General features: G+C 38.0%; 1 protein-coding gene across 1 annotated transcript in view; it reads right to left on the bottom strand.

Moving 5' to 3' along the window:
- Positions 1 to 27708, bottom strand: part of ltbp1 (latent transforming growth factor beta binding protein 1) — a 132654-nt gene that overhangs the window by 86731 nt on the left and 18215 nt on the right. The window contains exon 3 of the mRNA XM_073869399.1: positions 23274 to 23616. Within this exon, the coding sequence (XP_073725500.1) occupies positions 23274 to 23616 (343 nt within the window). The remainder of the gene's footprint in view (positions 1 to 23273; positions 23617 to 27708) is intronic.

Raw genomic sequence — 27708 nt, 5'->3', positions numbered from 1 at the left:
CCGTCACTAAATTAGCAAAAGTAGAAACGGACACGTCCGTCTAGACCGTGCACTTTAGACAATGTGCTTAGATCGTTAAAATAGGGCCCTTAGACTTAAGCCTGTAATGTATATTCACAACAATCCAACAACAAAGGCAAACACGAGGACAGAAGTAGTCTAAACGGTGTTTGAAGTCTAGTCCAAGTCGATGGATGGGGCAGACAAACAAACAAAATGAGAATATTTACAAGTTTTACAGCGACTGTTTTCTCAGTATTATCTCATGTCGTCTTTCACAATTTTCCAGTTTGCTTCTCCGTCGTTTGTTTCTCTTTTGATGTGCCCCGAAGAGATCCCATTTCAAAATGTATGTTTGTACTGCTCTTAATGGCATGCAAATGTGTTTAAATAAAAAAGAGAGCTATTCTCACCCTGCAGTAGTCTCTCACTCTCTCTCACACATTAATTGGCATGCAGTTCTATTTTTGTGCCTTGCATGTGTACAAACAGACAAAAACAACTTAAAGACCAGTGAATTGGCTCAGCATTCATAACTCTGGGCTTGAATAACAGACACGCACATATACAGACTTACACACACAAACAAAAGGGTTTAGCGACTACTTTGTATTCCAGTGTTCTAGGGAAGGTGAATGTCAACACAAACCAAACAACAGACGACATACACACAAGTCAAGCCCTGGCCAAGGCATAATTGAATTTGTCTGGGAAAAGCATTTAATAGCTCCCAGCAGTTCGGTTTGAGTTCTGCCATCTAGCAAACATGAAACCAACTTTATAAAACAATAGGCTAAATGCTGGTCCCTTGCATATGAAATGCGTGCATATATAATGTTGTATTGTTATTAATTAATATTAATTCATTTTATTACTATTAGGGTTGGGCTTTGGGATGTCCTGGACGTTCCGAGAGTCTTACATGTATTGATAGCAATACCCTGGTGCATGCAAATGATGTAATATATCCCAGAAATCAATTATTTGAGAATTGAGTTTGAGTTCAAATTATTTTTTTCAAGGTCTCAGTCTAAAGAGACTAACATACAATATAGCAAGCGACAAAACAAAAGAGAAAGTGACAGAGAGCATTGATTGGTCTCTCTTTCTAGACCAATGAGTTTTCACTGTGGATGGGCTTACAATCGACTTAATTTTCTCTCTCACTTTCTATCTATCTCTCTTCAGTACAGTAAACCACTGTAGTGTAACAGAGTCCCCTTGGCCTCTATTATGAAATCAACAGAAAATACTGTAAACAGAATTTAAAAAACACACAATTTTAAAACGTAAAAGTCAGTATTTAGCACATCTTGAACTGTTTTATAGAGGAGACTGAAGTCATGAAGTCATTACATTAAAATTAGCTTCTATTAAATCTAGATTTAAAGGATTAGTCCATTTTCTTAAAAAAATCCAAATAATTTACTCACCACCATGTCATCCAAATTGTTGATGTCTTTCTTTGTTTAGTCGAGAAGAAATTATTATTTTTGAGGAAAACATTCAAGGATTTTTCTCATTTTAATGGACTTAAATGGACCCCAACATGTAACAGTTTTAATGCAGTTTAAAATTGCAGTTTCAAAGAACTCTTAACAATCCCAAACATAAGGGTCTTATCTAGCGAAACGATTGTCATTTTTGACAAGAAAAATAAAAAATATGCACTTTTAAACTACACCTTCTCGTCTATCTCCGGTCCTGTGATGCGCCAGCGCAACCTCACATAATACATCATCATGCCGAAAGGTCACAGATGACATATGCAAAACTACGCCCCAGTGTTTACAAGTGTGGAGAAAGGGGACCGTTCTGACGTTGTTGTATGTGGAATGATACTAATTAATGTCTTTGTGTCAGTTTATTGTTTAAAATGGTCCGCTAATGTGCGTTTCATATATGTAACACGTGACCTTTCCACGGCATTACGCAATTACATGAGGTTGCGCTGGCGCGTCACAGGACCGATTCACGAGAAGTTGTAGTTTAAAAGTGCATATTTTTTATTTTTCTTCTCAAAAAATAGCAATCGTTTCGCGAGATAAGACACTTATGCCTCATTTGGGATTGTTTAGTATCCTTTGAAACTCCGTTGAAACTGCAATTTTAAACTGTTACGTGTTGGGGTCCATTAAAGTCCATTAAAATGAGAAAAATCCTGGAATGTTTTACTCAAAAAATATTATTTCTTCTCAACTGAACAAAGAAAGACATCAACATTTTGGATGACATGGTGGTGGTAAATTATCTGGATTATTTTTAAGAAAATTGACTAATCCTTTAAGAGAACCAGGTTCCTGCTATTGGTTAATTGTAAAGGCAGCTCACACTAAATACTTTAATTTACATGTAGCTTATAAAAGCTGCTTATTAATACCAATGATTGCAAATTTCCTGTGTTTTCTGGATGTATTTTAATAAAAAGACTAAGAAATATGGTCATTATTTTGTACCATTGCTGAAATAACAAATGTAACGGTGGCATAAGACTTTAGCTTGCATTACTGACATAACTGTAGTTCACTTTCACAAATATCTTATAGTTCTTTCTCAGCAGGTGCACAGGCTGCCAGTCTCAGCAACCTGATGGACATGGCTCTCTTTTCCTCTATATCTCTCTGTCTTTCTTTTTCGCCTGACAGGTCTCTGGATTGAGTCTACAGACAGGTCTGCAGCAATAAACCTGAAGTAAGCCATGAAGCCAGACTTTGATTCAGTGCAATGTTGCATTTTAGATGAAAATCAAACAACACAGGAAACCTGACCACCCCAGCACCTGCAAAATACTAAAAAGACATGCTTAACCCGACCTCATGCAGCACCAACCATACAAACCCTTTCTAAATGCATACATACATATACGCTTGAGCCAAACCACATACACACCCACACACACCCTTACTAAAAACCAAACCCACTGACCACAGACACGCTCAATGTCTGTAAATATATTCAAACACACATAAACACGAACCATACACACAGATCCTTCCTAAAATACCAAAACTTTAGCCACAATGGTCAATAATGGCCAATAGTTGAATAGCAGTTGTGTAGTCATAATACATTTAGTGAAGGTGACCAGGTATCGCTCTCTCCATACAGTATGTGTTCAGACCATCTAGTTTTGAGAATATATATAAGACCACATCCTTTCCCTAAACGTCCTCACATATTCCTACCAAATTTCCACATGCACATATAAATAAGGACATATAAATGCAAAAAATATCAGATCCATATAACCAACTCCACACCACAATCCGTTAAGGAGGAAAAAACATACAGCACTCTAAAGTCCAACCACCCAAAACCGCAGTCGAGTCAGTCAGCGTGTAAGGCGATTCCTGACCAGAACCCTTTCTGAAAAGCTGACTGAACACTTTTACAGCCACATAACATGACAGTGTGACATGAACGCATTACATTTGACGTATGTATGTGAAGTACAGCATTCACGTACATTTGTTTTTCATGTTCAGACGATGACAAATCTGTGAATACATGCAACTATAGGGAAAATTACCATTGGCGAAACGAGTGGGTTTGTGCCCAGATCTCTGGTTCAGACAGTTTTTTCCGTTTTGTACTGTAGCTACAGTAAAAAAAAATTCTGTTGACAATTGAACTCTGTTTAAACTATAACTTACATTTTGTCCTGCTTAACTGTTGCCCACAAATGATAATTAAATAGACTTAAGATACCAAAGGGGTTAAACTACCTTTTCGACAATGGTGGTGGAAGTTCAAAGCAAAACATCTCTTCAAAGTTCGTATTCAAACTACTGAAGCTGAATGTTCTCCTGTCATTTTCAGAACCTGGATTTGAGTAAAGTTTGATAAAAAATACATATAATGCCGATAATGCTCTTGGCTTGTTCATAGTATTCATTCAAATCCACTTAATCCCAGCCTCAGGCCATTCAGAAATACCGGTTTGTTGGCAGAATCAGTTAAGTGCCAAGTCTCTTTTTCAGCAAAGTCCTAAGTGCACACAAGAATAGAATATGTACGGCGCCCCGTCATGGTTCATGGGTCATGTTCTTATTCCCCGCAATGTCCTGTTTGTGTGTGTGCGTCTCATGTACGACAGGGTCACATCTCCCTACTTGGGTTGCTATTCTACACAACCTCGGGGCTGACAGCACTGGCTTATTACTCGCATCTATCGCTTGTTAGCATTCGTTACATGTACGTTACATGTGTATGATTCATTGTCAGATTGTTGTTTGGTTTACTCATGTCTTGTCTATCTCCTAATGTATTTTCCACTTACAGCTCAGCTCTGTCCGGTGGATTTGTCACTATTTGAAATAGATCTGACGCCTGGAGTATTACCAGGGTTTCCCGCAGCACATTTCAGTTACGGCGGCCCGCCTAAGCTTGGAAACCCTACCGCCTTAACTAGGTCGCCCAAAAAAAACATGCATCTCTGAGAATTGAGCGTACGCGCATCACACCGCGAGCAGGGACGCGCGCCACATGGCCGAAATGAGAAAGACGTGATCCGGACCGTCACTGTCTGGAGGATAACTAGCCAGTTGATAAAACATCTCGGGGAATAGCATGGACGCGCTTCATACAGCGAGCCTGCGAGTGCACCACATGGCCGAAATTAAATAAGACGTTGTCCGTCATGTCTGGAGGATAGCCAGTTGATAAAACGCGTGTCCGGGGAAACTGTAAGTGAACTTATTTTTGGGTTTATTTAAACCTGTTATTGTATTAGTCTGTAGTTCTTGCAATTTTAAAGTAAGTTAGCTTGTTGTTTGAGCAACCTGCTAGGGTTTCACGTGCCTGTTGATTAGATAAAATTGTTGAGCGCTCTTGCTCACTTTATTTATGTGCATTATTTACATGCTACAGTAGTTAAACTTCTTTAAGATAATGTAATAAATAGTGGGAAATAATCAGTTTTTACAATTTTTGCGCTATCTATCATCGTTCGCCAGAAGTTCTACAACATCTGCTTAAGTTTGTGTTAATTAACCCTTAAGTTTCACTTTACCACGCAGTTAGAATTCATTAATAATCTAGTATGTGTTCATAGTTTCTTCAAAATTAAGAAAAACAAATATTTTAATTTTCATCAAGACGCTTACGCCCCGCCTCTTTGATTGCCACCCCCTCAGCACGCCCACCCGCCCAACCCTACCACCTTAACTAACACATTTTCTGCAGGAAACCCTGATTTAAGGTGGCCTTCGTAATTACACTGCTGTTCGGCCACACCGCTCTTTAGGGGCACAGCTGTCTGTCTGTTCAATTTTTGGAGTACATTCTGTCATCCGAGGGGGTCCGCATGAATCCCACTAAGGTTAAGGCTGTGGTACATTGGCCAATTCCGGATTCTTGTAAAGCTCTGCAGGAATTTTTACCTGCGTTTCATTCGCAATTACAGCCAACTGGTCGCCCCTCTGACAGCCTTGATATCCACCAAAACGACCTTCAAGTGGTACAGCGCTGCTGAAGCAACATTTGCCAAAATAAATTAATTGTCCCGTTTACTGTCTCTAAGATCATTAGTCCAGTCACCTCAAACTTCCTTTTGCGTACAGAAGGACACATCTCTCCTTTCATGTTTCTAAAATCAAAATTTTTTTCTGGTTTTAATCCACCTGAACCGGTTCCCCCACCGCCGTGCATCGTAGATGGGGAACCTGCCTATTTGGTCAAGAATACGTTCTGGACCATTATGGACATGACTCATCTGGTTAGCTGGGGTGATGCGATTCTGAATTACTGCTTTCAGATGGGGCTTTATGATCATTTATTTATGATAATTTCAGCTGTTGGTCACGAATGCCACGCTCACTCGGCTATTGGTTGCGAGTGCCACGCTCGCTCAGCTGTTGGTCGCAAGTGACACGCTCATTAAGTTGTTGGTTGTGAGTGCCACGCTCGCTCTCCTTGAGAGCCCTTACTCTCCTTTGAACTTTGTCCAGAGCCCCCATTCATCCCTGAGATCTGCCATGAATCTAATGATCTCAGTGAACTTTGTTTTGGGTCATCTCTACCGTTGGAACTATGTTTCATACCTCTACTTCAACCCAGCCTCAGAGACACTCCCAGCCCACCGTCCACTGGCATCCTTGAACTCAGCCCAGTGCCCTACCCTGCTTGGCTTCAGGTGCAGACTGCACCTCCCTGGCCCCCGTTGTGGGCTGCACTGCCTTGGCCACCTAACTACCCGCACCACCCTAGCCCCCGATGCGTACTGCACCTCCTTGATTCCCGAGCCATGTGCACCGTCCTGGAGGCTGCTATCCTGTTTTCAGCCTAATGCATTGGATTTGGTAATAGACAATAGTATTATATTACCGCCCAAGTGGTCCATGTATCTTTAAAGGTTTTATGTGAAGCACTTTACGGTGAAGCAACTTTTACGTGACGGTGTATAAGCTGACACCCTCAACAATGTTGACAGACATAATTTACTGTAATCCGGGGAAGTTCAAGTAAGCAACGTCTATGAAAAAATTCTCAGTCATTTAGCCCGATAGGGATCATTGGCTTCCAGTGCAGCACCAGATGGGCTTTTGCCCCTGAGGGAATACGCAAAAGTGACTGTGCATAGGGTATTTTGTCGAGCTGCAAGAGGTTTTCACCCAGTTAAAGGAGGTTTTCCAAATATATTAGGATATTGACTGAATTTTTGAGCCTTTACCATTATCTAGAAAGGCCAATGAAGAGTGACTGGAAAAGATAGGGTGGGACTGGAAAAAAACGACCATGGATTTCATTTAAACTTATGAAATTCCCTTGTGAGTACTTGGAAGAGTACTTGGAAGAGACCGCCTATGCCGAGTCCGAGTCGAGACCGAGTCTGTTGGTTTTCAAATACAGTCGAGTCTGAGTCAAGACCGAGTCTTTGAGGAAGCCAGTCTGTGTCGATACCGAGTCCTTTAGGGGTCGAGACTGAGTCAAGACCAAGACAATAAAAACATGTCAGTTTTCATATTCAGGATTTAATATCACCCCAGTTAATAATCAACAGTTATGCCTACAGACTAGCTAGATTTGGAATTGTTCAGAGGATCAGTCTTAACGTCTTAATATGGACTATGGTTTTAGTATCATAATTTTTTTTTTAATTATTATTGTTATATGTTGTGTGTTTTTTTATGTGAACATAAAAAAATGTGTTGGTCTCGAGAACTCGGTCTGAAATTACGAGTCCTACACCTCCCACTGTGGTCCGAGACTGAGTCAAGACCGAGTCTTTGAAGGAACAAGTTCGAGACAAGTCAGAGAAAGCAGAAATCGGTCTCGAGACCATTCCAAAAGAAGTGCATGCAGTTAAAGGGGTTTGCAGCGAAGGACAAACTAGAAACCAAAGACAAGTAAAGTAATATTTGTTCAATTACTGACTTACAACCTTTTCATTGCCACTGAAGTGAAATTACAGATTTTTTTACAAAGGAGCTAATAAAAATGCCCATTTACAAAAAACATGCATTTAGAAGATTTTGCATCTGAACTCTTCATATATTTAAAGTCGCAATGAAGTTAAAATGAAAAACTGTAATTTGTTTTGGAATATTGTGGTATTTTTACAAATGACTTTTTTTTTATTCATGTGCCCTCATAATGTTTAATTATAAAATAAATGTTTAAAAACGCAAATCTCTACTCCTCCTCTAAACAATCTCTTTTTTTCTGGTCATAAGGTATGGCAGGTGGGTGGGGCCTGAGAAAAGATTGCAGCAATTAGCAAATAAGAACATGACCAAACTTCAAACGATTCAATCAGTTCTTGATGGACAAACTTAAGTCCAGCCCTACCTTTTTTATTTCAGAAGACGTATGTCTGTATACTGTACGTCACCACAGGGAAAATAAGACAATTGCTACTTCCGTTTTATGGCAACTTTAAATATAGAATAAATGCATCCAACATTATTCACTATAACATGAGAGAATTAAAGTAGTAGACCACATAATACATACATTTTGTCTATAAATTATTTCAGTTAAACTGAGGAATATTCACTTGTACGCTCAAAGGTATCACATTTTACTATTAGAATCAGAAATAACAAAGAAATTACTCAATGAGATACAGTTGCCCTGAGGGCAATGTTTTCATGTGTTACTATGCGGGTGTTTTAATATATCTTTTAATGTGAAATGTGGTCTGCAGGCTGTTCCTCAGGGTCTTTGGCTAGTCTCTGAAGAAACTGTGGTTTGCATTTAAAAACCCACAGTGCACTGTGTTTGCCCGCAGATAATGTAGAAACAGTCACGTATTTATAGTACATGTGGCGTCTCTAATGAAGAAATAACCTGTCTGAGACGGGAACTAAACCGGTGCTTATTGCATCTCTTGTGGCCATGAAGCCTTTTTTGCACATCCACTAAAGTTTGTTTGCTCTAAGATTATTCTGTGTGCAAGAAGCAGAAATATAATGAGCTGTTTATATTTCATTTTTACGATACTGGGCTGAGATTCAATATAAATTCTGGTAATATGCATTGTAATTATGGTTTTTGGGGTGTAGGGCATGACACACATAAAACATGCTGCCATGCAACTAAAAATGACATATTTTCATTATTAATTAGTCTGTGGGTTGCCTGAATGACAATGATTTACTTTGTGGGCATGTATAGATGTTTCTTTTACTTGATATTGTGTCTTAAAAAATGCCTTTCTAAATGTGGCCACCTATTCTTACCAAAAGGGGTTGTAATATGCAAACTGTTTTAACAACTAAAGCCCAGCATGTCAATTTAAGTACCACTTTTGAAATGAATACACAACAAAAAAATCAATATTACTAATCGACCTGTCAAACTGTTAACAGTCCCTAAGTACAGCCAATTTTATATATGCAGTTTTTTCTGGATTGTGGGCAGCTTTTGCATTCTAACAAATAGATGCAAATGGATGCAAACACAATAAATTTCCTTGAGTTATATTCAAAGAAAGAAAAAGTTTAAAGGAAAACACCACTGTTTTTCAATATTTTACTATGTTTTATAGGGGTGTCCTCGACTAAGGATTTACATATTCGAATCAGAATTGTCGAATCTTTCCATAGTCGACCGATAGTCGAATCATCTATGTGTGTGTGCATGGGTTGGGAGGGGGTCAGACCAGGTAGAAATGGGTAACTTTTATTTTCTTTCACAAGCAACACACACAAACAACTTTCTGATAAAGGGACCAAAACTGTCTTTCAAGTGATGAACGAAGACAAAACTGACGATGCATATATATATTTTAAGGTAAAATGTAAGGCAACATTTGTTTAATTATTCATAACATTTTAAAGCCACGATCTACAGAACATCAAACAAAAAAAACTTTTTGATAACCAAACCTAAAAATATAACAAAGGTGATCCTGCCTTGGAAACCCCGGCTACAGTTTTTAATTAATTTGGAGATTTAGCGCGTCAAAGCAGGCATGACCCCAAAAAAACGACAAATGAGAAATGACAAATAATTTGTGATTGTTACTGCAAATGATAAAAACTAAGCTTTATATACACAATTCATTAAACGTTAATTTATAACAAGAAAAAACACTGAAAAAACACTGAAATTAATGATTTTATAGACACTACGCGTTATTATTTAACACAGAAATACCTGCTTGCTTTGACTTTGATCATCTCTGTATTCACTTTAGATACAAAAAAGACCTGATGAAATTATTTATTTCAGGAATCTCTTTGCTATCATTCGAAAGTGAACACCGACCATAATATTAAATCACAAGAAAGACAGTCGTGTCAGGCATAAATATAGGTTCGGACCGAAATTTTAAGAAACGGCTTACCTGTTTTGTAGTTTAACTTTTGACAAGATAACCACTACGTTTTAAATACATTTTAAAAACGTATTCCCATCAAAAAACATCCGTTTTTTAATGTTTAGTTTGATGAACTCCTAGAATGAGACGCAGAGCACCTAGCGCGCCGCGTTTGCCTAAATTGCATGCGCAAACATGGCCAGCACGCAATAGCGCAACATCGATACAACAAAAAGCAATCCAAAATGTACAGACTTAAATTAGATCAGAATTTACGTTTATAATAAATAATTTAAAAAAAAATAAAATAAGGTCAGAAGTAAGAAAGTGCAGAACAAAGTGCAAAATGCCTCAAGTGCACGGAAACAAAACACAAGCCAAATAGATAAATCAAGATAACCCAGAGTGATTTATAAATAAAATAAAATAAATTATTAAAAGAACTAAAGTATAGCCAGAATTGCCAGCTTTGTCTTTTGAATGTAGAAACAAACAGGCAATAGTTTATTAACATAGGAACCTCTTATGGACGTGTAGCCCGGTCACAGGGGTTGATGGATTTATTAACGCATTTTAAAAATATTTATTGAAAGCTACTTCTTCACATTTTATTTGCAGGATTATAATAATATGCTATATATTAATATATTGGGAGAAAGCTGTTATATGTGAAATGAAATCAGATAATGTGTGCACCCATATACGGCCAAAATTGAATGATCCTCATTTCATAACACATCTGCGACGATTCGACTGTGAGATTGGTAGTCGAATCAGGCTTCTCCTATCGATGCATCGAATCTTCGACTATTCGGGGTCACCCAACTTAGATGAATTAATACATACCTATCTTTTTTCAATGCGTGTACTTTTAATCTTTGTACAGCGCTTCTTGAATGTGTTAGCATTTAGCCAAGCCCCATTCATTCCTATGGCTCCAAACTAAAGTTTTATTTTGTGCCACCATACTTTCTCGTGTAACTACTCATGTAACAGTCTTTAAATAGGGAAAACATGGAGTGTTTGGTGGCTTCTAAATTCATCCCTGTTTGGAGCCATAGGAATGAATGGGGCTAGGCTAAATGCTAACACATTCACGAGGCGCTGTACAAAGATAAAAAGTGCACGCATTGAAAAAAAAGATAGGTATGTATTGATTAGACAAAGTTGAGGTAAGAACATAGTAAAATATTTAAAAAAACGATGGTGTTTTCTTTTAAGGAGTTTGAATAGCTACTAAGACATGTGAAGCTTTTTGTTTTTCTGCATGCATGAATCATACAGGTAAAGCCAATTGAGTGATGTCAGAGAGGGAGAGATAATGGGTTATAAACAAGCTCCAATTCCAGTCTCAACAAAATAGCTGGCACGACCTCGAATGCTGGCAGACGTAATGTAATTAAAAAGCTCTCTTGATTCACTCAACTGAAGCTAAACAGTTAACTGTAGCTGTCTGAACACCTGTGATCTTCAGATGAAAACATCTCAAGAAATAAAAAAATACAGAAGACTTCTACACAAATCTGCTTGTCTGATTCTTTTCTATCTTTCCATCCCTCTATCTCTCTTCCTGTTCTCTGCCCATCCTTCTCCTTTAATATCAACAGGCAATCTCAGTTTTCCATTTCCTTCTGAACTCTTTATCTATTCTTCTTCTCTTTCCGCTCTTATCCTCCTGTTACTCCCAAAATCTGGCGGACTCCCCTATGGTTCCTCCCTCGCGCCCGGCTAGACGTTACACAGCTTTTTCTTCTAATAAACCCAGTGACCTATATCAGGATGATTTTATTCTCCTCTATACTGAGCATCTCTGCGCATATCAGCAAAGTTGGCTTTCAAAGTGCACACTGAAAATATAGGATTCAAAAGTAAATGTGTACTGTAGGTTACAGTAAATACATTAGTGACTGATCTTGACTGTTGAGAAAGGTCAGTTTTCATTGCTTCTACTGAAGCACACTGTTAGGCGTGTGCGTGGAAGGAGATGACTGAGACTCGGAGGATGAATAAAAATGATAAACTTCAATTATAAATAAATAAAAAGACAAGCAGAAAACGCACACTAAATACAAAGGAGAATGGACAACCAACAGCAGGGAGATGGGGAGCTTAAATGAAGTGATGATGAGGATGATGGCTGGCAGGTGAGGATGATGACAAACACAAAACAGGTGAGGGAGCTTAGAGGATGATGGGAACTGGAGTCCAAAGGGAAATAATCAATGTAAACAGGCACGAGAACAGACAGCGGCTGTTTCTCAATGTCAAGGATACTTCCTTGGCAGGACTGGTCTTTCCAAGTGAGGCTCCTCTTTAGAATTTGGAGAACAAGTAAATGGAACAGGCTAGAAAGTGCACGTCATTGCGTCCTTACGTCAGTAAAAAGGTGTGCTTTCGGCGCTGCGCGCATAGGATTGTGGGTGATTTGAGAGCGCGAAGGATACACATTCACCCATATTTTTGGAAAGAAGGACTCAGTCCTTGGTTGCAATTCCGAGGAACCTTGACATTAGAACAGTCTTTCGACAGATGTCGATAAGGTAGCATCCTCGAAATTCTGGCTTCTGAGGATCCTTTCTTGACATTGAGAAACAGCCAGGGTCTGAATCCTTTAAAGGCCGCAGACTTTGAACGCAAGGCTCGATATTTGAAGGCGGCATCCTTTAAAGGCCACAAAGCAAACTGAAATGAGACAGTCTAGTCTACCAGGAGAGTTGCGTCACTTGCTGTTCCCGCCCACTGCGCTTATCAGCCTATCAGACTTTTAAAAATAAATATGAAGCCAGATATTTATTTTATAAAATATAACACATTGGTGCAGATTAAATTATCCAACTGTAGGTACATTTACATGCAATCAAATAATCCGTTTGTAATCGTATTGATGGCTCGATTGTATTGAAAAGCTTTCATGTAAACACCTTAATCAATACAATTAAGGACGATCGGATGCAAATTTGGATCGTATTGAAGGGGATTGTGTACTCTGATCTGTGATCCGATTCGCAGGAGAAAAGTATGCATGAAACACGTGAATCGTAGTATTTTCTCAAACAGATGCTAAAATACATTGTGCACATGCGCAGAACATTTGTGCTCACGTCTTATATTAAACTCTTATATCACATGATTCTTGTCACAGAAACACGCAATAGCAAGGCAGCGGCATTAGGCATTAATAAGGTAAGGTTACAGGGGTCACGCGATGTACATTCTGCCGCGTTTATGTGTACTATTAAAACATTAGGCTACTTAAAGCAATAAAATAGCGTTGTGACTTTTGAAAAGTGTGTTTTTATCACATATATCTGAAAACTTCTTAAAAACAACGTTCTCCAACTCCATTTTGACTTTAATCCAGAGAAAAGCCTGAACTCGGCCAGAGATGCTGTCCGCAGCGAGGCGTTGCCAAGTCCTCTGCTTTTTTCGAGTTTAGATTTGAGCTACTGTTTAAACTGTTTTCACCATTTGTTTTTTTCTATGCGGGTTAAAGAAAGAAAGTATTTCGTTCATTAGTTATTGGTATTTGGGCTGTGAATAGTCATTGGGATGCTTTTGGGCTAGTTTTGAATGTCCATTTGGGATTGTTCTGTTACGCGAATCTGTCAACCCAGGCTGTGCGCTTGTGCAGACGTTCGGTTCGGATTCTATAGAATGTACATGTACATGAACATTTTAATCAGATTACAATCTTTAGGGTGCATGTAAACTGTATCGTCGTAATCACTAAAGCATCATTTATAATAGTAAAACATTCACAAGGACCTTTAATTTGCAAAATATACACTTTTATTTAAGTACAGTTTTACATGTTTATTTCAAAATACCCAGAATTCACGGGCGTGCATTGAATCTTGGGATAGCCAAGGCTGTGAAGGATACATCTATGGATCCTTGGTTTCAGGGGGGAAAAAGGCCAGATTTAGAGGCTTGTACGTTAAGGAGCGTTCGAATTGGGACAGCCTTCAAATTGGGACAGCCTTCGTTGCGGCCCAGTGAGGTCATTTGCCTTCAAATATGGCCTTGGAAGGCCGCAGCCTCTGAATTGGGATGCACCCATCGAGTGTGACACACAAAATGCTATTTGGATAATTTTTAAAATATGCAGTGCTTACATAAATCATTTGGTCATTTGATAAATCAAGTTTGGCAGAAGTCCATGCCAACTTACAGTAAGTGCCAAATTAAAAGTATTAAATAGATGTTTTAAATGAGATGTATTAGAATATTGAATTACAAGACTTTTAAACCTCACTGTATATCCATTTGTGTTTCTAAAATTACCACTGATAATTAAAGTGATGCATAAAACTTTTACTGAATATTTAGTCAAAAACAGAGTATGCATACTAACTTTGTTAAAAGTCAGTAAATTATAATATATAAAATAATATGTTTATATGGGACATAGTGTTTTAGAATAATGAAATTACTCTTGCAATAAAACATTTAAGAGCCAAATAGTTTTTTTTTTTGCTCAGTTCAGACCTGCAAATGCACCGTTCATCTTCATTGTCTATTTTCACATTTTGTTTTGCATCAGATTTTTATGATTCATTGCAGTGCTCAAAGACCTACCAGGAAATACATCTGGTACTGTACAGTTCTGGTACAGTTAGCAGGTGGAACAACTGACTGTGCTTAGTACTGTAGTTCTGACCTGCAGTCATTAATGACTGATCTTTGTTGCTTGTAATGGCAAGTAAAAGAGTACAGTACATTTTTAGAAACACACTTCTGTCACTATTATACTGGTTTGTTACAGCGTTCTTAGTAAGAATCCAAAAAAATTGTACTGGATGCCTCTCAGAACCAGATTTTCTGGCCATCTCTCAACCTCATCAGCAGCACAAGGCAAAAATCCATCACTAGCGCATACTGGAATTTGAAGTCATCAGCCCTCTTGATGGATTAACAGCTCTCTTGGACCCCTCCTGTCCTTTTCCATTCCCTGTCAGCCGGACAACCCACACTTATCCATAGAGGAGGGTGGCACCTCATTACACGGGTGTAACCTAAATATGACTGACACTTCAAAGTCGTGCCAGCAATGAGAGAAGCAGTAACAATGAACTCCAGAAGTCAGTGATTGACAGGACTTATACAACCAGGTGTGTGTTAATGGCACTGATCTGATATGGGTGGGTTTCTGTAGCTGGGGGCGAGTGGTTACATCATGCTATGATAGAGCCAGTATGTGTTTCACACAGGGCTGGTTCTTTAAGATCAGTCGACTGTGAGTTTAAATGGAAATGGTCAAGTTTGTGCTTGCTGGGGAAGGAATAAATGTGTAGTTTAGTTTAATTTAACACGACAGTTCAGGGGAATCATTCATTTTAATAATGCAATAAAATATCATCATTAAAGCCTAATGAATGCTGAAGTGGTACATAAACAAGGTTAAGGCATAAAGCACATAAATGCTATGTTCTTATTTAACCTCCTAAGACCTGGTGTGTCCACATATGTGGACATCATATTTTTTGTTGTTTGCACCATGATACTTACTTCTGTGTAACTGGAACCTGTTGTACACAAACGTGGACAATTACACTGCTTCATGTTCAAAGAAAAATATTTGGTTATTATATTTATTGGTTCTTCCTAACCTCAAATAGCTGGAAGAAATTTAAAATGCAAGCCAAACCAAAGCTCGGGTCTAACGAGGTTAAAAGAGAGAATATTGATCAAACACTGCCAATGTCACTGAGGTGGTACCCTAACGGTACGTTCACACGGGGCGTAAGCGTTAACACTTCCCATTCACTTTCAATGGGTGATGATGAACAGAATTGTGGATCCGTCGGCGCCGCGTCAGTGAAGTTGCTCGCAGCAGAAGTTGAACTTTTCTCAACTTTTCAAGTGGCAACGTGTGCATCAGCCAATCAGATCGCCTTATGCAAATAACCTAGGCAGAGTCAGCCATTACATTTAACCGGAACATGTTTTGCGGCCACTGTGATTGGCTATTGGCCCACGCTTCAGACAAGCCTTCCGTCAAGCGTTAACGCTTCCGCCCCATGTGAATGTACAGGAATGAAGGCAGTGGTTCTCAAACTGGGGGCTGCAAGATTGTGCCGGGGGCCCAGTTTTATGTCATCTTACTACTAGGCTACTAACCAACAGCATTGTATAATTTAATATGTTTTGTTTGATTCAAATTTTATTAATAGCACTGCCTTCAGAGTACCATTCATAATACAATGTTGTACCTATTTGTATACCTTATAAGGTGCAACTAAATGTTTTCTACCCCTAACTTTAAACTGGTACAAACTAGTCCTCAAAGCCAGATACATAATAGGCCCTAAGGGTATAATATTGTACCTCAAAGGTACAACATTTCAATGTGTTGTATACCCGCAAAGGCACAAAAATTAACTATTGAGGGTACCACTCAAGTCAGGGCTTAGATTGGGCTGGGGCCGTGCGGGGTTAAGCCTCGGCACATAGGCTGAAGGTCTTGCTCTGCTCCGCGCCAGTGTACCCGCTGTTCTGGTGCGTGTGCACTGATGCGAAGTAAATCATGTGTTTCCATTCATAGGCTTCATGCTCATGCGTGCGGGGCAACCACAACAAAAACATATTGCACGACTGGTGTTTTACCGCACATTTGCACAATTCGTCAATCGTTTTTGTTACCGTGTGCTCAGTTAATCTACATAGGTATGCAGCACCGCGTCTCACTCAGAATCTCAGGCGCACTTGCTCAGGATCAATAGACATTGTAGAGATGAGGGTTAACTATTCGGACGGGATTAGTTTTCCAAACGACCTTTGAGTTTCAATGTATCCCCCACGATATCTGTGATTTTATGTACCAATTCAAACGGAATTAAAATTCTCAGGCTATTCCAGAGATGGGAGAGTCTGTTTCATGCATTTGGGCGTTGCAGAAGATCACATGCTCTGGATACGCGTGTTTGTAATGTTTAATACTTTGCTTTAAATGTAAAATTATTACAGAACATGTAATTTATTAATTTAATTTTAACAAATCAAAATAAAATATATAAATCCCACTAAAGTAACGTTAGCCTACGTGTTTTATATAACTGGCTGCTAATAATAAACCCAAAGAAATGAAGAAATAATGATTAATAACAATTTATTATCTTAATTAATCAACTTACCATTCCGGAGTTAAACAAGTTTAAACAGAGTTTCTTACCTTATAACGTTACTGATATTACAGTGGCCAGTCTTAACAGTGTTTGATATTCAGCTCGTCTTGATTTAATTATTTTATTCCGCCGAATGGGGAAAAACATCCACACTGAAAAAAATTATTCATTGAATTTAATCAATTTTTTAAGGTAAGTGTTGCAATCAATTTATTTAAGCTACATTTAAACAAAAAAGATTAGTAAAGTAAAATAAAATATAAAACTTTTGTCTAAATGTAGCTTAAATAAATTGATTGCAACCACTTACCTTTAAAAAATTGATTAAATTCAATGAATCATTTTTTCAGTGCATATGGAATGAATAGAACTCAGGAAATACAATATATGCAAGTTAGTAAGACCTTACGGCTGATCACATTGGCCAAAACACGAAATGAATCGCGTTTTCAAAAGATATTGAGGGCAAACACAGACATTTGCATTTGTCCATTTTCTTAAAAAAAATCCAGATTATTTACTCACCACCATGTCATCCAAAATGTTGATGTCTTTCTTTGTTCAGTCGCGAAGAAATTATGTTTTTTGAGAAAAACATTCCAGGATTTTTCTCATTTTAATGGACTTCAATGGACCCCAACACTTAACATTTTTTAAACAGAGTTTTAAAAGACTCTAAATGATCCCAAACGAGGCATAAGGGTCTTATCTAGCGAAACGATTGTCATTTTTCAAAATAAAATAAATAATATGCACTTTTAAACCACAAATTCTCGTCTATCTCCAGTCCTGTGATGCACCAGCGCGACCTCACGCAAGACGTCGTCACGTCAAGAGGTCACGGATGACGAATGCGAAACTACGCCCCAGTGTTTACAAGTGTGGAGAAAGAATACCGTTCCGACGTTGTTGTATGTCGAATGATACTAATTAATGTCTTTGTGTCACTTTAATGTTTAAAATGGTCCGCAAATGTGTGTTTCATATGTAACAAGTGACCTTTCTTTTTTTTCGTGATTACTTTTTTTTATTATAAGTGCATAACATACAACAGATAGTTAAGTAGTAAACAACAAGTGACCTTTCTATGTCACTACTGTATGCAATTACGTGAGGTCGCGCTGGCGCATCATGGGACCGGAGATAGATGCGAAGTTGTGGTTTAAAAGTGCATATTTTTTATTTTTCTTATCAAAAATGAAAATCGTTTCGCTAGATAAGACCTTTATGCCTCGTTTGGGATTGTTTAGAGTCCTTTAAAACTCAGTTGAAAAAACTGTTAAGTGTTGAGTTAAGTGTTAAGGGTTGGGTTCCATTAAAGTCCATTAAAATGAGAAAAATCCTGGAATGTTTTCCTCAAAAAAACATAATTTCTTCTCGACTGAACAAAGAAAGACATCAACATTTTGGATTACATGGTGGTGAGTAAATTATCTAGATTTTTTTTTTTAAGTAAATGGACTAATCCTTTAAACTTCTCAGAGGACCTCTGAGTTTGGCGAAAAACAGTAGGTAAATTGCTCTGGAATTCCTATGGCGGTCGTCAGAGAAAAACACAAACATGGCTGATTCAGACAGGTTTAAAAAACACAGAGGACCTCTGAGAAGCACGATTTTCTCAAAGGTCCCCCTGTAAAACGAATCCCGTCCGTATAGGGCTATAGAGAGAGAGGTAAGAATGGTGCCCACGTCGAGAAAACTTAATAAAAGACTAGAAACAAAGTATTAAAGTATGTATAGCCATCTCACTCATCTAATTACAATATGCTAATTGGATAACATTGAATATGTAACTTATTGTATAATTTAATAAAATAATGTATTTTGATTATACAAATCAATTACCACCTAACTATAGTAATTGTTTTCCTAGCTGCTAACCAGTATAGGGAATCTCCATTGCTAATTTATAAGACATATTGCTGATACAGTACTGTGTGTTGTACCTTTTCTTGTTAATTGAGACTTTTCTATCAGAAACCGATTTTCTAAAGACCAGCATCTCAATGTTCAGCTTACCTAAAGGTCAAGTGTGAATACTAAACTGTCGACAAGAGATATTTCAAAACGCTAAATCAACACAGAAAAATCCTCAGAGCACAAATAAACCACGGCTCCAGCATAACCTCCAATATTAAACACCTTAAATCACTTTAGTCACATAATAGGACCGCAGTAAAACACAGTGCCACAGTTTATCCACACTAAAACCAGTGCTTAGCATTCCTCCAGACTCAAAACATTAACAGAAAATGCTGTGTAATATGTCTCCTAAAGTGGCCAGGGGTCAGTCTTAGTCGTTTCCAGGATGTGCCTGGATCAGGTTTTCTAGAAGCAAATTCAACTTCTGTATCATTTAAAGTCAATAAAATCAAAACTGCCATAGCAGAGAAAGTTCCTTCAACAGTAAAACTGAACACTGAACCCACATTACACCTGTAAAATCATACCACATGGAAACAGTTTGGAAATAACACCTTACTCAAATACTTTTGTGAATTTACTGGCTTTAACACATGTAATAAATAAAATCCTTGATTCTAATTCGTCAGTGGCATTCTTTATGTATTTCCATTCTTTATCATTCATTATCTCTGAAGGGTGAGTTATGTGGCTATGGGTGGTTCGTTTATACTTGGTCCACAATAATCAAAAGCATTTGTAATTCCCCAAACATGTGAGTTTCCCAATGAGATGTTCAAGCTGCCATTTCACTGATCTGTTTGGATGACACACAACCCTAAGCTTTACTACAGTAAACCCACACAGATGACTCACAGCTGCCGGTCACACCAACAAATCATTCAACCTGCACTTCAAAGAACTTTTACTCACTTTCAGTTTTGGAGGAAACCGGGTTAATAACTCTCAGATTTTGAAGATTGAAATTACAGTAAAACAATGTTAATGTTTTGTTTTATTTTGGGCAGACAAGTATTCACGGATAACTAATTCCGTCTGTTACCATGGCAACCACGAAGCTATAAAACACGTTTTAAGTGAACCAAGATGGCAACACTAACTCACCAGTCTACAAGATTGTGACAGTTTGATATTCACATGCCAAAAGGCAAGGATCACAGCAATGACATCGTAAATCAGTTTACTAAGCCGTCGGCATATTTAGAGCCCTGTCATTTTTCTTACCCCATTGGCAGATCATTTTTAAACTAAGTTAAAGAAAAGATTTTATATATATATATATATATATATATATATATATATATATATATATATATATATATATATATATATAAAATCTTTTCTTTAACTTAGTTTAAAAATGAACTGCCAATGGGGTAAGAAAAAAATAATAATAAAATACGCACAGTGCGTAATTCTACGTTAATATGTTCAGTTTCATTCAGTACATAATTTTATTTTTAAGTTGAATTAAACTGAAAAGTAACTCGCATTACTTTTTTTAAAAAGTAACTCAAATATTAATGTGTACATTTATTAAGTAATGCGTTACTTTACTCGTTACTTCAGAAAAGTAATATTATTACGTAATGTGCGTTACTTTTAATGCGTTAACCTCAACACTGTACATATAGGAAAACACTTGATGTTCCAGTTAATGTAATTTTTTTACATTTTCTAATACATTTTAGTTAATGCCCAAAGAACGAATATGTACAAACATTTAATATTTTTATTTATATTAACTAGCACTACAAGATATTAATAATACCTTACAATATATTGTTCATTATTAGTTTGTGTTATGTAATGGATTAACTAATGGTAATATATTAAACCTTATTGCAAAGTGTTACCCGTATTGATTAAAACATATTTCATATTCTTTTTTTTTTTTTAAAACATTTGTTTTACTGATTCAAGTGTTTTTGCAGTTTATTGACTATATAATTAATGTCAATTCACTATTTAATAATTCAATACACTTCCTTTAAAATGTTAAGCAAGATGTTAGTCTATAGTGGAGACTGGAGAGGAAGGGGTGTTCTGGACAGAGGCCTACTGTACCTCCTTCCTGCACACAATAAACCCTGTAGAAACCCACAGAAGCCTTTAAGAACAGGTCTGGTAACAATTACCAAGCAGACACTTTTAACCTCTGACAGAAAATGCATGTCAGCCTCAGCACATAAACTGCTTTCATTAATATTTTAAGTAGAATTCATCAATATCCTGCCCTGCCACAGTATTCCGGCTTTCCTGGAACAAACGTGGGGGCAATTCTGTGGTAAATACCCTACCCCCATAACTATACACTGTCCCACATTTGGTGAAAATGTGATTTTGACTCAGCGTCTACAGTCAGTGCGATTCCCTCTGATAAAAAGCCACACTCCATATCTAATACGATTGTGAACTTTTCAGTCATCCAAAGCTGAGGCAGTCAAAACAATTCCCAAGCCAGCCCCAAAAACCCACTGAAAGGGGCCTGCAGGGGCTTTAGTCCGACAGTGTGAAAGAGTCTCATAAAAAACCTGTGTTGTCAGAGGAAACTAAATTAAGGGAAAATAAAGGCATAAGTCTCACATCAGGACTGTCAGATTTGATGGGAGTCTGAGAAAAAGTAATGTGTGAAAGATTTCAGGGCCGTAGTTACGAACAGTTAGCATTTCTCTTAACAGATCCCGACTGAGATGATGAGAAGTGGAGGGCATGAAATGGGCAGAGAGCTTCACCATCTGTGGATCTGATGTCTGGTATTAATAACAAGCGGTGGAGTTTAATCCAAAATATTAAACGACAGAAGAAAGGTTTACAAACCCTGAAGGAATTTAACACATACACAATTATTCGAAGACATTTGCTTTGTGCTGTACTATGCAAAACAAAAACATAAAGCCTTGCAGTCCGCAAGTTAAACAACTCAAAGGGAATCATTAAAATTTGCCTTGTAAATAAATGTGTGTAAACATACTGTACATGAGCAGACAGTCACCAGAGGTACCTGCTTGTTCATTTATAGCTTAAAGATATTTGGGTAACACTTTACTTGAAGGGGTGTCATGAACATGAAAGAGATTTTATGCACGTTTATGACAACTGTAATTAAGTGTAATTTGTTCAATTATGCCTTTTTTAATGCGAAGATGACATCGTTTGAGATGTCTTTGTTATGACAACTTGACATAAACCAATACATCATAACTTGTCATAAATCTGTCATAAACATGACATATTAGCAGAATAATTATCAATCTTAAGAAACGACCTAGCTTTATGGGTTAATGTTATATTAAACCCTCATTTAAATGTCATTAAGTGTTAATACTATGTCAAATATTATTTATATAAAAATTTATATAAAATATAATTTTATCAATTTTAATTATTATTATTATTATTTAATGGTAGAATTTATCTGTTAAACACATAGAGGAAACTTAAATAAAACATTATTAACTGAAGAATATTCATGAAGTTGTTATAAAACTATTTGACAGAGTATTTACACACAATTTAATGACAAATTATATTTGTACCACTGTAGTTGAGGTCAAGAAAAATATTCATGACATTGTTATAAAACTATATGACAGTGTATTAACACTTAATGACATTTTAATGACAAATTAAATTTGTATCACTGGTAAAAAGTGGTCAGTTATGTTGTCTTGCTGTCATGACAAGTTATGATGAATTGGTTTATGTCAAGTTGTCATAACAAAGTCATCACAAACAATGTCATCTTTGCATTAAGGATTACATAGTTGAGCGAATGACACTTAATGACAGTTATCATAAACATCCATAAAATCTCTTTCATGTTCATGAACACACGTGTTATGTCATGATGGTGGAGGTGTCATGTCAGTCTTATGAACACCCCTTCAAGTAAAGTGTTACCAATATTTGTAGGTACCATCAAAGATATTGGATATAATGTTAATGAGCATTACTATTACTATGAACAGGGGACAATGCAACGCTCATGGTCACTCTGGCGAAGGAAGACCCGCCCTTCCAGTTAAAATAACCAATCATCAAACGATAAAGATTCGAGGGGCTCAGTTGCATGAGGCACTTGCCAACCTGTACGGATGTGCAGTAGCTGAAACAACCTCGACAAAAGGTGTTTTTAGCACAATTGGAACTTAAGAAACAAAGTACAGTTAATGTTAGATTTAATTGTTGGTCAGATTTTAGCACACAATTTTAGAGATATCTGTCTTTCCCCATTCAAGCAGATATGACTTTAATCTTTCATGATTGAAATAACTGCCCGGAGGTGTAGCAAACATAGTTGCCGCCTAATGGGTTTAGCCCGTTTTGGTGTGTTATTGTCAACCTACTGTCCCAAAGTTTAATAAACAAACATATACCCAGGAAATCATTCTGACTACCAATTAATTTAGCATATGAACAGCGGGATGTACGAAATGATTGAATGCAACAGTCAAACTCACTGTGGTTGGTAAGGGATGGGTCCATTAGCTGACTGCTTCATGGACAGGGTCATATGTCCCACGCTTGTGCCGGGCAATGGTAATGGGACCTGGCCTTGGCCTTGTGGGAAGGTCTGCTGAGGAATGGGCCGCTGGGGAATAACATTATGACCATTGCTGTATCCATTTGTATGGCCGCCGTTTGGAAGTCCACCTTTGGTGTGTCCATTTAGTGGTCCGGTCGGATGAGAGGACGGGGGGAGAGTGGTCTGTTCACAGGAATTGCCTTTGGAGCCCGTCTTACACACACACATGTGGGGCCGCAAGCACATTCCTCCATTTTTACATGAGGGTGTACAATTAGCTGTAAACAGAGGAAAGGTCTTATGATGAAAATAACACACACAATTTTTACATGTCAACAATTTTATGTTGATTGGTATTTAACTTTTTTATTTATTTACATAAATACAATATTTTTTGTGTTAAGTCCATTAATCGTTTTGTCCACTTTTTTGTATGAACAAAATATATAAAAATGGAGGGCAGAACTGTTATCTGCAGGAATTATGGAAGAGAGAGAGAGAGAAAAGAGAAAGAGGGAAAATGAATGGATAACTGGGTGTTGACTTGTGGTCTGTAATTACATCATTGAGGAGCAGGAACAAGGCTGTCATTTTTCAACTACAAAGAGCTGCCTAGCACTCACCATGGCCAAGGTACACAGGCTCTCTTACACCCACAATGACACACACACACACAACCAAACCAAAACTGCTCCTCATCGGCACATTTACAGTCGTTCACAAGCAGTGTATATTCCTTAACAGCAAATAAACCAAATAAGTCCAGACAAACTTAACGTCAATGTCCTTTTAAACCTGAACTTATGTTACAGACGCACTTTATGACATCACAGCAAACAACAGCTGCTCTGCTTAACACAAACGGCTACACACAGTCATCCCATGATCCTATCCCATTAATCTACTACAGACCTGGTGGTCCAGACTTCACAGGACAGTTGATATTAAACAGAAGATAAACAACAAAGCTCTCTTCAATACTACACGAAACATTCAAACACATGTAATAAAGCAAAACTATTACACACACACACTTTCTTTGTCATCATGGTGAGAGTGATTACATCGCACATGACATCATTAAAAATCACTCCCCTTGAGTTTAGAGAGTTTTTCATTTCAGCTGACGTAACTCACACGAGGGGATTTCTGTTTTCTTTTTTACCCGCAAAAGGTTTCCCTCTTTTTCCCTTAACCTCATTAGATCACAAGGAATCTGGAGGCTCCCAGAAACAAAACAAAAACACATAAGACCACGATTCTTGTTCATATCATGCACACGCACATCCTTTTCTCACATATACACACAAAACATGTAAGTATATAGATGTATACAAAAATATATATTTCTAAACTAAACCAACCTACAGTGCATTTGAGTTAGGCCTATATGTTTTTATGAATATGTGTGTTTCCTGGGAATCAAACCTATAATCTCAGGCAGGCCATTCAGAAATACAGCTTTGTTGGCAGAATCCACTTTTTCAGTCCTTTAAGTGCACAGAAGATGAACTGGATAAACGATGGCCTGTAAAACAGTGGAACACATTCTAACTTTGGTCCCTTGTGAGTACTTGGCCCTGAACACAACCTGGATCACAACCCTACTGTGTGGTTTAGTTTCTTTATTTTACATTTTGACTTTTATCATTTGCAATGTTTCTAGTTGCTTTTTTAGAAATTTTGCTGTTTACTAAGGCGATTTTAAATCAAAATCATTCAAAATTAAGTCACAACCTCGAACTTGTGAAAAAAATGGAATCATCTATGCTGCCACGCCCCCATGTCACGTCCGGTTGGCTTGCCAAGCTTTTTGTGTAAATGCACATGTGTGGTTGTCGAATGTGTTCGAACAGCCACAGGAGACCACCTCTCCGCCCATTTATCTAATCTGAGGTACTGAACACTGTAGCTGTGTCATAATTCAAGGGCTGCGACCTTATAAGCATGCAACCTTAAAGGTGAGCACTCGATCTTTCAAGGTGGCAGTCTCAGAAGTTTGCGAAGAGAACTGTCAACAGGACACAACCTTATGGCGCTTTTCCATTGCATAGTACCCCACGGTTTGGTTTAGTTTGGGTCGGGTCAGCTTACTTTTGGGAGTTTTTCCATTAGGTGCAGTACGTGGTACCCAATACTTTTTTTCGTACCACCTCGGTTGGGGTTCCAAGCGACCCGAGCTGATACCAAACGTGACGCGAAAACACTGTAGATCACTGATTGGTCTGAAAGAAACGTCACTAACAGCGTCATTGCTATAACGTTAGCTTTACCTTTAGTGCTTGCACTGTCTCGAGCAAACATGTTGTCATCTGTGCTCTGCTATAAGTCCCCAAACTCCCTTTTAGCGATGAAAAACATCCACATGTTGAGAATCAGGGACACCATAACAGTTTTTTCCAGACTTGCAGTTTGTGACGGAACATTCGCGACAAGCACATCAGCATTATATGCTTAAATGCAACTTCAATGAGGCTCAGCGGAGCGCCGTCGGCTGACGCCACGGGTGTTTGAATAGAAACTGTCATGTGATACAGAGGTAGTGATGAACGCGATGTGCAAACATCTATTTGTGGTGGCCAATTTTAATTTTGTGGCGGACTGAGAAATAAATAAACGTATGGGAATGTACAAGGACGCTCCTCTCACTTGTATGATGTCACAGCTGTAGGCAGCGCAAATATAATGACACGCCTATAATCCCTCCCACTGCGAAGTGATACTAAACTCAATAGAAAAGCTAACCACGCCAAAGTGAGGTGAGCTGACCCGACCCAAATTAAACTAAACCGTGGGGTACTATGCAATGGAAAAGCGCCAATAGACTGTAAAAAAAGATGGATGACGCCCGTTCGCTGGGGTCACTGGGGGGCGATCGAGACGTTTTGGCTTCACTTTTTAGGGCTTGTGCGGCACCCTTGGACACAACGGAGATGTTTCTGACTTATTAAAATAAATATGGAATCAGAAAAATATTAATTTATTTTAGAAAATATGACACATTGATGTAGATTAAACTATTCAACAGTATATTAAATTAATCAAATATACGCAACATAAAAAGAATAATATTAACACAAAACAACTTATAATACTAAAACAGTGACAAGAATTTTTTTTGATAAATACACACTTTTATTTAATAAAGGTTTTAATTGTTTATTTTAAAATATCCAGCTGTTACAGTATATGCCGCCGTTGCAGGCGCGCAATGAATCCTGGGATAGCCTCGGCTGTTAAGGATCCATTCGTTCTATCCTTAACAGCTCAGAGAAATGAGGACGCATTTTGAGGACGCATTCTAAGCATCCTTTGAATTGGGACGGCCTTTTTTTTTTTTTTTTTTTATTGGGACGGCCTTACTAGCCTGAAGTCTAGCTGCTGTGACGCAATCAGTCTTAAAATACGTCCTTAGAAGGTCGTAGCCTTTGAATTGGGACACAGCCAATATTTTAGGTCTTTTCTGCCTCACGGCGAACACACGGTGCACAGCGTATTTTTAGCCTTTCATTGACAAAACTAAAGTGGCCGATCTTCGCAGTTTCATTTTGCAAGCGTGTGAAAGTTGCGCAATCTTATTTCATCAATTGTGCTGAAAAATCAGAGAAAGCTCTAACATATACATGTACAAAACACTGTGCAGCATGTTTACTTACTACACAAGCAGCGGACTCCGACATAATATTAGATTGCGTCCACATAAACTCGTCATTACTCCCGCTTAGGGATGCAGCGATTAACCGGTTTCACTATTAACCGCGCTTTAAAATGTCACGGTTAAGTAACCGTAAAGCCTCCGCTACACCGCGTTTTTTTGTTTCACGCACGCACACACAAACCAGATCCACGAACCACCAAGAGGCGCGTGCGGCATGCGACATGCTCGTTAGCGCACTGTATTACAAAGCTCCGCGTTCAAAAGAATATGTGCCCGTGACACGTCTCTTGGTTGTTTGTGCATCTGGTGTGTGTGTGTGTGTGTGTGTGTGCCTGCCTGCACGGGTGAGTGAAAGAGCCACACTCCAATCGGACTGTGCAGCATTAAAAACCTCCTCCTCGCGGATCAAATCCGGGCGGGGCTCCTGGTGGTCTGACTGCATTTAATAACGTTGAATTATTTTAACGCGTTAATGATTTATGAATTAATAGCATGAGTTAACACGTTAATGCTGCCAGTCCAAAATGACTCGCAGAACCCAGTCCAGGATGACCCTGTGTTATTATTCGTTTTGAGAGGCTCTTATCATTTTTACTTATACTTCAAACAAATCAAAATAATATACATTTAGTTTTATAATATATTATAATATTATAATATAGATTCAGTCCAAATATAAAATTACATTTATTCAAAAGATCATTAAAATGAA

The sequence above is a fragment of the Misgurnus anguillicaudatus genome, chromosome 7 (assembly GCF_027580225.2).
Source record: "Misgurnus anguillicaudatus chromosome 7, ASM2758022v2, whole genome shotgun sequence".
Classification (NCBI taxonomy): domain Eukaryota; kingdom Metazoa; phylum Chordata; class Actinopteri; order Cypriniformes; family Cobitidae; genus Misgurnus; species Misgurnus anguillicaudatus.
The sequence above is the reverse complement of the archived record's forward strand: the minus strand, read 5'-3'. Positions and strand labels throughout refer to the sequence as shown.